This window comes from Musa acuminata, chromosome BXJ3-5 (genome assembly GCF_036884655.1).
Source record: "Musa acuminata AAA Group cultivar baxijiao chromosome BXJ3-5, Cavendish_Baxijiao_AAA, whole genome shotgun sequence".
Taxonomy (NCBI): domain Eukaryota; kingdom Viridiplantae; phylum Streptophyta; class Magnoliopsida; order Zingiberales; family Musaceae; genus Musa; species Musa acuminata.
The window spans coordinates 344,958-356,213 of record NC_088353.1 but is presented as its reverse complement, the minus strand read 5'-3'; the positions used below and the strand labels follow the sequence as shown (position 1 = coordinate 356,213).

General features: G+C 39.0%; 2 protein-coding genes across 4 annotated transcripts; both read right to left on the bottom strand.

Moving 5' to 3' along the window:
* Positions 1-525: 525 nt before the first annotated feature.
* Positions 526-6,656, bottom strand: LOC103983688 (probable beta-1,3-galactosyltransferase 2). 3 transcript variants are annotated; one of them, XM_009400952.3, is made up of 11 exons: positions 6,280-6,653; positions 4,963-5,059; positions 4,640-4,704; positions 4,296-4,507; positions 4,146-4,209; positions 2,583-2,655; positions 2,331-2,451; positions 1,801-1,888; positions 1,585-1,710; positions 1,308-1,417; positions 526-932 (listed from the first exon to the last, which is right to left on the bottom strand). In XM_009400952.3, exons 1-11 carry the CDS (start codon positions 6,378-6,380, stop codon positions 784-786), a joined length of 1,206 nt encoding a protein of 401 aa, XP_009399227.2. In that variant the 5' UTR covers positions 6,381-6,653; the 3' UTR covers positions 526-783. The 3 variants fall into 3 exon arrangements, with proteins under 3 accessions (XP_009399227.2, XP_065008098.1, XP_065008099.1); XM_065152026.1 differs by lacking the exon at positions 1,308-1,417 and having other exon boundaries at positions 6,280-6,655; XM_065152027.1 differs by lacking the exons at positions 1,308-1,417; positions 1,585-1,710 and having other exon boundaries at positions 6,280-6,656.
* Positions 6,657-7,136: 480 nt separating this feature from the next.
* Positions 7,137-10,981, bottom strand: LOC135637712 (aminomethyltransferase, mitochondrial-like). The gene is made up of 3 exons (XM_065150450.1): positions 10,326-10,981; positions 9,397-9,515; positions 7,137-7,853 (listed from the first exon to the last, which is right to left on the bottom strand). The coding sequence occupies exons 1-3, from the start codon at positions 10,896-10,898 to the stop codon at positions 7,304-7,306; spliced, it is 1,242 nt and encodes a 413-aa protein (XP_065006522.1). The 5' UTR covers positions 10,899-10,981; the 3' UTR covers positions 7,137-7,303.
* Positions 10,982-11,256: the final 275 nt, after the last annotated feature.

Genomic DNA, 11,256 nt, shown 5'->3' with positions numbered 1-11,256 from the left:
CTCCCCATGATGTGCATCAGCCATCCGATGGGGAGCGATGCCAAAGCTTTGATAAGGACGTCGATGATGTCGCTACAAGAGATTACTGCTGTTTATGATCTCTTAATGATTGTTAGCGACATCGATCATGTTGATCTCCTAAAGATAGAAGATAAGAATGATGTCAGAGTAGGCTTTGTGTGGAAATCCTGCACGGGACGTAGGAGATTGAAATTAAGAGTTCAATTGTGTTCGAGTGGTACTTCCACACATCACTTCAATTGTGTTGGAAGACACTCGTATAAGACTCGCCATTAGCTGATCAACCACATCTCAAGCAATATAAAAAACAAAAGACATCCCCATCTCTCGTCAATAGGGAGTCGGTAGAGAGTAAGAGTTTAACTTTGCCTCTAAATAAATACATTTAGAGAGATTGTTTCTGTTGCCTCTAAATAAATAATCAGGATCTCCTCAGTCGTAAAAGAAACTAACCTTACTGTTGTACCAAGATTGACCCTCAAACACATCTCAAGTAATATGAGCTAAAAATAATTTTGCATCCAATTATGCATTTATTTCTCTACATCAAAACCATTCATATGAGATTAGATAGGCAATGACATTGTAAAGAATGTCCCACAAAGACCCATTCGCCCAACCCATGGCTTCCTCTGGTAAAATGAAGACAGCCATTTCCAAAATCTACTCCGCTATAATTTCCCTGTGAACTTACATTCCATGATGATACATTGTCACAATAGTGTAGTAGCCCATCCACCTAATTAAAAGAAGATGCATCGGTTAGAAAACTGCATTCCAGATAGCACTTTCATTTTCGCCACATCGTCGATGAACTTCTTTGATTCTATCGACGGAATCGCAGATACCACTGCAGTTCCAATCAAATGAGGCAACGCAGGTGTTGCCTGCCCGGGCCTTCCCCTCGCAATCTGCAGTTCATTGTTACGCTTATGCACTATCGACAGTCATTTTGAAGATTAACTATGAGAATGCCGAAAGTTGTTTGAGGTTATTACTTCAGAAGTAAAATCTAAGTACATTCTTTGAGAGTAAATATAAGCATGAGATGAGAATCAGTTTCCAAGACTAAACATTGAGCATCTCTTGATCGTATATTTTAAATGGTACTTAATGCAAAAAGACAGCAGGATAACTGATTATGATAGATTTATTACGATGCAATTCCCAGTGTAAAGTTTTTCATGTAATTAGATGAGGCGAAATGAATTTATAAAGCTGGGAACTTGTGGAAATTGACATCAATAAACAATTCAAAGATCAAATATGATGGTAAGCATTGTTACCAGGTGGGGTACCGCAGCATAGTTTGCGGTCATCGATGTGCTCAACATCTAATCCTATAAACCATGATCCTAGTGACACATCCTCGTTTGCATATTTGTGTAGTATATGCCTGAAATTGAATGAAATGAGAAGCTATCTATTACTCTAATTAGATAGAAACAAAAGAGACAAATAAGAGACCATTTATAAAGAATTGCTCTCATTTTAGTTTGGATCCATCGGAAGCATAAGTCAATTACCAAAGAAATCAAAATTTGCATGCCAAGGTTTTCTTACTGGTTTATGGATATATAGGTTGCCAATTCATTCGAAATGGCATATAATTGACCAGTAGCATGTCGGAAGTACTTGTTGCCTACCCCTCCAAACTTCCAATGTTCAGGTTCATGATATTTCACCCCCCTATAGCATGATGTATTATTCCATTGTAAATTAAACCATTTAGCAATGTTAAAGCAATCAATAATTCAGAATCCATCAAACGGTACTTACTTCCGGGCAAGAACAGGGCCACACTTCATGCATCCAATATATACTCGTGGTTTCAATCGATGCCTTGCTAAAGTAGTCCCCAGCGTTGCTGCAAAATTTAGAATGTAATCAAGATAACATAAAAAATTCCACACTCCTAAATTGACTATATTGATATTTAGGAAGACTAAATCTGGACACTCTGTGCTGTTGTTGTATAAAACAGGACACTAGTGATAGTGATATAAAGGCGTCTGTGGTACGGATAACATTTATAATTTACAATTTTATAAACCTTTGAAAAGATATTAACACTAGTATTAATCATCTGTAGTATGGCAGTATAATTTTTTACTACTTTTTATATAATAGACCTTTAAAAGGCTATTATCCAGTAGACTTCTGAGAAAGCAATATTCTTTCCTTGTGTTACCATCAGGAATTGGCAAAAAGAACTTGTTACATATTTATCTAAATGTGTTCCCATGCATAAAGATGCTTATCAAGTTACCTAGACAAATCTTATTGTAGATAATCTAAAGGAATATTACCTATATTTACATGAACATCATCATCAACTTTAACATAGAAGTTTGCATCCCACAAAGAAACTGCAGTAGCAAAATATGTTCTTGTTTTGGCTGATAATTCCAGATATCCTTCTACATGATTCTGCAAACAAATATATATCCATATTTACCATGTTTTCTATCTTTCTCATAAGAGATCTCTTTTAGCGGCATCTCCATACGTGACACTGAAAAGTTACAGAAGACTAATAGAAGAAAAAACAAGTGTTTTACCAGCCTCAAGAAATCACCATGTTTTCTGTCCTCAGCCTCAATTGTTCTATCCAGAATTCCACCAGATGTGGCACTACAAACAAATTCCAATCGTTACTTGCTTGATATATGCAACAAAAGTTAGTAAGGAGTGTGATAAAATGTGGCAGAAATAATGCAATGAAGTCGATACTATGCAAGAATAAGATCTCTGTTATTTTCTCATCTTATTATTACTTCTGTTTAAATATTGAGCTGGTGCAACTATAAAATAATTAGGTGATTGGCTTATCAATCTAAGGGAGAATCAGAATTCAAAAAGATCAAATTTACCAGATTAAATAAAAAAAGCATTCCGAATAATAATTAGTAACCATTATTCTTGAAGATCCTTTAACAATATAAATAGAGAAAATCAGTTGAGAAATTTCAGCTTTATTGCTTTCTATAGGTCACTTATTTCTTGAACTCTTGAATAGGGTTAAGCCATCTAATTAGTACCTAATTTTATGGCCTTACTAGACCTCAATTCACAGAGCTGGTTTCGGGATAGATTTGTAGCAGACGTCAGAATGCAGAGAGAGAGGAGGCCCAGTATTGACTTCTAAGGTCTTAAGCAAGGTTTATCGTACCACAACATACCGCTCGGTATGAGCGGTACATATTGATCCGACAGGGGATTAGTATGGAAGGTACATCGGTACGCCCCCATATACCATGTATTGGTATACTCGGTATAACTCAGTACATACCGTACCAACAGCTGATCAGTACACCAGTACGGACCGGTAAGACAAACCATGGTCTTAAGCACAAGACCTTAGAAGTCTCTATTCTGATGAAGTGACAAGCACCTTAATCTGCTGCAAATTATGCATGTAAAAACAAAAAAAAGAAAAGGGGGCTTGGTGTGAGATGTGCTCGTCATAGTTTACTGAATCAGCATTGGGATTTGAGATTTTGTTTCTAGAAACATGAGTTCAGTTTATTGGACACATTTATGAAATCTGGTTTCAAATTGAATTCTGAGGTCTGATTCTGCCTCTTCTGTCGGAGCCCATTTTGTTAATAACCTTGAAATGAGATAGAACAAGAAATGATCGTATTGAAGTCAGGATATCTAAAGAGATATGCAGTACTTGATATCGGTGCCAATATCACCAGTATTGAAGTTAATGCACTGTCTGCAAGTGATCCAGAAGGAAATATATTGAAGAAACTGTCAGTGCTTAAACAAGTATCAAAGAATCTATTTTCCTTTATTGAGAATCCAAGTGCAGTGCAACAGTAAGATTGCTCCATTGTAATCTAGACACCACGTTTACCAATAAGGAAAAAGGCAGGCCTAGAAATCAGTTAGTTTGATCTTTGTTAGCCCCAGTAGTTGCAGGTGCCTCTTGGCCCACGATACCATTATTCTTTCCTCATTTTCCTTTGCTTTCTCCTACAACAAGCTATACATGGAAACACAAATGCTGCTTATAAACAATGAGATAATGCTTAACAGAGATATAAACAAATAATAGGGCATACAACAATGTTTACTCAGTCCACTGGTCAGAATGATACCGGAATAGTGCTCACCCGTGACCAATAACAAAACGGATGACAATGCCCTTCTCTTCTTCAAGTTTCTTTCTTTTTTCACCTACAATATATTTGTGATCTGATCATCTGCCAAAGTTAATCCAGCTAATATGACAAGAAAAAAGAATATTAAATTGAATTACAAACCTTGAGGCATCCAAGTAGCACGAACAGAATCTCTTCTCTTACGGCTATTAAAAGCAGTATTGATTCCTATGACCATAAAATATTTGTGTCTTCTACTGGTGTTAATAGCCTTTGGCTCTTCAGCTAATGGAGAACGCTTGAGCAAAGATTCTTGTGCCATCCTTGCAGCTGCTAACTCCATCTCTAAGTTTGATATTGTTTTATTTAGCAACCTGTACACACAGATTTTCTATTTCTTGTTAGAATTAAAGTTATTCTTACCGATCTCGTGCTATTAAATGATACATAGAATTCCAAGCATGAAATATTCTATGAAATCCAACTATAACAACAATGTATCTTACTGGAGATCCTCATCAGTTGTTGAGTTCTCCCCCAGAATTTTTCTGGCCTCTTCCTTCTGGTCCATCTGGAGAGAGAAGAATTGTCGAACAACTAAAAGAATTCAATATCTTCAGGATATAATAGAAATCACTTAATGTTTTGCAGGATTATCTGCATCAGCACTGCTTAGTTTCTACATATAATTGAGTTCCAAAAATCTTTGTACTGAGAAACTGAAGAGGAAAAAAAAAAGAAAAAAACTTAATCTACCGCATTAAAGTCATGTTAGCAAAGTAAATCCTATACTTGATTGGCAATGGTAAAGCAACATGAAGGTACTCACTAATTTTGGATAGTATCTTTCTGTAATGACCTCTTTTCTATGTTCCTTGGACTTGCTTGTTCTGATGATATCTTTTGCATCAGGCACCATCCACATCCTGTCATTTAGGCACAAAACGACTATGAGATAAACATTAAATCTATATTTTAACGAAAATATTAGGTCTAATACTTTGGTGACAACATCATATCAACAGTGTAAATCTGACTGAAGTAGTTGTGTATGATTCTTGTCACCAATAGCATTTCGACCAAGGTTCGCAATGCTGCTTGATACTGTTCGGTACAGACAGTATTTATTTGTCTGATAGGATATCGATACACAGACTAAGGTAAACTGGACAATATGCTTACGGTGCTGGTATTGCCTAGTATCGAGCCGATATCACCTGTGACAAGGAAATACAAGCTCTACACATGGCAACTTCTTTTTCTTTTATTTTTAAGCCTTTTTTATGTTTTTCTAGAAAATCGATACATGCTGGTCAGAGCCCTAATCAGTACAGTACCGATGCACGAAATTACAAACCTTGATTTCAACAATGTCATTCTAACTTGAAGTCTATACAAAGACCACGTTCTTAAAGTTATGAATATTGACAGTTATACGTGTCCCCCAACCAAATGTTCAATTGAACATACCTCTTATGAAATGTGAGCTAGCTTAGTTAGTAAATGCTTCTGAATACTGACAGAAAAATGTCTCCAGCCAAATGTTCTAACTGAAGTCACCGGTTATGAAGATATCAGTCAACCTAGTTGGCAAAACCCATTTTGGGATTAGACCCTACCTTCACCACTTACTTTTTGCACACACAGAAAAAAAAAGAAGCACCCATTATTTTCATAGTAAACTAGACAAATGCCTTTCTTCAACAAGAAGATCTTATAGGGACCCCAGTAGGAAGAATTACTGTGTTAATTAATTGTTCATTGTTAGCTTGCAGTTGCAGTCATTTACTCCTTTACAGAACAAGTGTGCTTGGGATATTTGAATGATTTCAAATAGAGATCGCACTTGAAGTTGATGATTATTGATGAAACCAATCGACTGATCTATTAAAGCATTTGATCTCAACAACACACCAAAAGAAAAGGGGGAAAAAAAATCTCATCATCGGTCATGTCCCCAAGTCCAAATCACTGCCAAAATCCTCCATTCAATCACCTCTTGGTAAAAAAAGTATCGAACATTGATAAAAATAGCAAAAAAACAAACTAGTTATTGTAATAGGTTTGGATGCAAAACCATGAATCGAGCCTTGATCAACTTTCCAAAGGATCGCCCAGTAGGAATAAACTGGGGGAGATGGAGTACCTGTTGGTGAAGACAAGCCCTGTGAAGAAGCTGCCCACGCAAAGCAAAAGGGTCCATCTCCTCGACACAGTCTTCTCTCCTCCTCTGCTCTTCCAACTCATTACTAGACCCTCCTCTCCTCTCCTCTCCTCTCCTCTCTTCTCCTCCCTCACCCTCACATCCGAAGAAATCGGAGACCACGCTTTCTTGGATTTGCAGTAAACGATGCTCTCAAGCTTTAGGAAATGTTGGTGCTGTTGCAACTCCTCCCCAGATGATGAAAAGTGACACCCGAGCTTGCTTTCGCCGCGAGCTTTCTCGATGATTTGTTTCACTTTCTTGGTATTTTTCTACCCCATCTTTGTCGATCTTCGACTCAATCGAGTTCACCGATCGGCTTCTAAAACCCACTCTGACGTGATACTATTTTACAGTATCTTTTTTCCCACGCGACTCGCGTTACGCGATCTCACCAACCTGTCGTTGAGAAGCTGGGACCCATAAGTGGATCCCGGAACGCTTGCTGGTACAAGTGCAACGGGGAGCGCAAGAATTCCTCTTTTTTATTAACGAAAACAAATCTATCTCAGATCTATCACGAATCAAATTGAGATCTATTCTATTCTTAAACCGAGTTCGGATTGCTTTAATCTGGTTTCCGATGGGTTAATAGTAGGTTTTCGACTCTGATATGGAACGATAAATCAAGTTTGGGTCAAAAGTTTTTGGCCCTCGTTGATAAATACGGTCCACCTTAGGTCAGCCATAGATTTCTTTGACAGTCAAGTTTGAGCTCCTCTTTCAACTTCTCCTAATCAAGATGAATCACCATCATCAGAGAAGCTTAATCCACAATCAATCATATCACATCTATAACAAAACCATGAAACCAGAGCATTAGATTTATTTCAAACAAAAAGAAGCAAAAGAGTTCATCATCATCTTGGACTTCCAGCAGAAGGAATGTTCAGTTACAGATATCAGCTCAGAGAAAAGAAGAAAAGAGGTGGAGGATGATCAACTCGAGCAAAAAGCATCTCACGATCTAAGATGGCTTATAATACTTGGTTGGAACGAAGGGCATCTTGATGACGATGCCATCGTTGGCCTTCCCACGAATGACGATCTTGACTTCAGTTCCAGGCTTGTGGAAACCCGACTCCACGTACCCCATTGCTATGTTCTTCTTCAAGCAGGGGCTGAATCCACCGCTGGTCACCTCGCCGATCTTTTCTCCGCTGCTGCTACTCAAGATCTCGCTGTGGCTTCGTGGGGGTGGGCCGTTTGAGAAGAAACCGACACGCCTTACTGGTGGCCCTTCCTGTAGCTGCTTTAAGATCACTTCTGCTCCCAAGAAGCCACCTTCTGCTCTTCTTCTCTTGCCAATTGCCCAGGAAAGCCCAGCTTCAACAGGTGTGGTATGCTGCTCCATGTCATTGCCATAGAGACATAGGCCAGCTTCGAGACGGAGACTGTCACGAGCACCTAAACCTGTCAACCTCACCTTCCCTTCAGATTTCTCCAGAATTGCCTTTGTAAGATCTACGGCATGCTCGGATGGAACCGAGATTTCAAATCCATCTTCACCTGTGTAGCTGATGATTTCAGGAAGATTAGATAGTGGATTGCTTGTGATTCAACAAGTTGATAAAGTTTACCTCTGACTAACAAGCCGAATAAAGTGTTAGCAAAATAGTTCAAGAGCTGAGTATCGGAAGCTTTTAGGTATGATAAAGAGAGATGACTTTGTTGAATAAATTTGATTGAAAAGTTTGCAGATCAAGCAGGTGTGATTCTAATGAAATTTGTGATACTATGTCGTGCCATAACAGTAACTTGAATTTTTTGCTCGGTGCTTCTTCCTCACTTGATTTCTTTCGTTGATGACAATAAATGGATAAAAATCTTTGATTAGTTCCTTTTTGGCATTCTCTTCTAGAGTGGTAATACTGTGGGTTTGAATATATCCAATGGTGGGAGGTCCTGATGTAACCGTATATTTCACAGGCTCCACATAAATGAAGGGTATAATACCCTGTAAAAGGATCGAGTTATGATGTTGGGCTATTTATCATACACTCGCTAGGAAGGCAAAAAAGCGATTATAAGTTTGTACATGAAATATGCAAATTTGATGGATATGAAGTAAGGACTAGTGTCTATAGATGAGTATACAATGCGACAAGGCACAAACACATTAATTCAAATGGTCCATATCTAGTAATTTCAAGCATTTGGCTCAAAGATGATTCTACAAGTATCGAGTGTGTATCTCTTAACAATTCTGGATTTCTTAAATACTATTGAAGAAATATAAGGTTAAGCAACTTTTCCTATCAAATTTAAGGTTTAATTAATTGAGGCTTGATCAACATGTCAATCAGAAAATATTAGATAAGAAGAAAAAAATTGCTTGATCAATGATTATTTCCTCTACATTACACAAGACATATCATTCATTACTGAGAGCATTAAAGCTTCAAGGTCAGAAGTATGCAATAAAAGGCATGAGTAACTTGGATGCAGAAGAGAGCTGATAAGGTTGGTTTAGACAATTTGTTCAGCTGTTTCACAAATTAAAATCCTATAGTCAAAAAACATGCACCGCATGCAGTTTGCAATTCACTTTGAGACCATTGAAATTCTATAGTCAAATAATGAAAGGTTTCTCCACATATAAGAATAAATTTAGCAGTCTAAGTTATGGATTAGAATGCATCACATGCAGTTTGTAAGAACTTTTTTTTTTGTCTCTATGTTTAATGCTCATGAGACATGATTGGTATCTATCGGAAACAAAACATAGGGCATTTATTCCCAGTGTGCAACTTTACTAATGACCATACTCACAATGACTAATATTGTTCAAATGCACTAATAGGAAACATGATGAAAGAAGAAAGAAGATCTACAGAGTACAAGCATTCCTATGTGCCTTCCATGTTAGACTGTTTATGATTAATTACAAACTTTCCTGTGCTTGTCGGTCATCACAGCTCTAGCAAGCTTGACATTGTTGCCATTCATTTGTTTTTAAATGGTCACTTACTCGTCCAGTCAAGACCATGGCAACTGACTACACACTGCTTTAAACTCATAAGATATAGAAAGCTCATACTAGTAGAGAAAAGGACATACCCAGTTCTTGTGAGGAAACAATGGGCTCCGTTGATGTCCAATGTGCGAAATTCACCAAAATAGATTTTGCTTAGATCGTCTTTCATTAATAACTGGAGAACTGGTGCAGCCATAGGACCCTGAGTTTGTGCATTAAACAACGTAAACCATTTGAGATTTTGTGACTCGAGCAAATCGATGTGATATGGTAAGTAGGTAGCTGCTCTGTATAAACACAAGGAAAATTTGCTCTTACGGTCCTACCCAAAATGCACATAATTTTAAGAGTCCCGTCAGGAATACATTATTCCACGAAATGTTTAGCGTTTAAGGCAAAAGCTCAAATGGCTGGATGCAAATAAAAGAAAGAGAAACTAATACAAACCGTGACATGATAAAACTTGCACACAGAATCATGCTCCAAATCTAAGCAAACCAACAATAAATATAAACATCGAGATCCACTTACCAAGTGCAAAAAGGTTCCAAGCCTGAAGTGACTAATGTCAAATCTAAAATTGCATATTACTCGAGAGATTTCACTGTCATACAATTCACATTCTCTAGCCTAAGTTGTATAAAGAGTTGTTCAAGATAGATTCAGATAACTACCAATTCCAAGGATTAGTCACCCCGGCAACATTTCAGCGACTAGTTATTTATGGAAGAAGGATCTGAATCAATATGAAAAAAAAATTCTAAGACTAAGAGATCTAAAGGGAAAAAAAAATTAATAGATATGATCTAAAGAGAATTAGAAAATAGCCAAATTAAATGAACAAAAATAAGGAAAAAGTATACTGCTACTAGTATAATGATTATTTTGTAAATCAAGAACAGAACCACAAGGATCTCTATATTTAAACTAAACAAAAGGGAAAAGGAAGGCGTTGTTGGATCCGACCACTAAATGGTTCCACATGAACTCCAAAAGAACAGATCTCATATACCTGGAGCGCAAGCAGAGACCTTTCATCATGAATGTGCCACTCCACATCCCCTCCTTTGGCCTTGAAGGCCTCCAAGTGCGCGCCGATGTGCGCCAGGTCCTTGTCCCTGCACCCGGCGTTTACCACCAGGTAGATGTGGTCGTCTCCCACCTTGGTCACCACGGAATCGTCGATGGCGCCGCCGCGCTCGTTGGTGAAGACGGTGAGGGTCCCGGTGCCAGGGCGAAGGCCGGCGACGTCAGCGATGACGAGGGTCTCGAGGAATGGGGCGCAATCGCGGCCGCGGAGGCTGAGGCCGCACATGTGGGAGACGTCGAAGAGGCCGGCGGCGGCGCGGCAGTGGAGGGTGGAGTCCATGATCGAGTCCTTGTACTGCAGCGGCATGCTCCACCCGGCGAAAGGCACCATTTTGCCGCCGTGCTCGACGTGGAAGTCGTGGAGCGCCGTCTTCTTGAGCTCCACCGTCTCCGCAGCGGGGGCGGTGGCGAAGGCGCGGGGCATGGCGCCGGGCTTGGATCGGGCGAGGCGGCGGGCGAGGCATTGGCTGAGCTGCCAGAGGCCGCCTCCTCTCATCTTGGGCGGCGAGGAGGGATCGGGTCGGATGGCGAGGAAGGAAGGGATGAAACGAGAGAGCAAAGTGTTGGTGCGAGTTTTCTGCGATGTAGAGATATATTTGCTTTCTTATTGGACGAGCATGATGGGGCCCAATTTTGGCCCAATCGTAACGCGAATATTATACGAAATTGGACAAAAATAAAAATATATTATATTAGTTTTCTAATTATATAATATTACATTATAATCTTTGGTGTGTCCAAGTGGGAGGAGTTGGTGGCAGAGGAATCTTTGCTGTGTCCAAGGTGGGCACCATGTCACTCTTTACCTTGTTCTCTTTGTCCATCTCTAATTACCACGTATGTATATTGGTTGG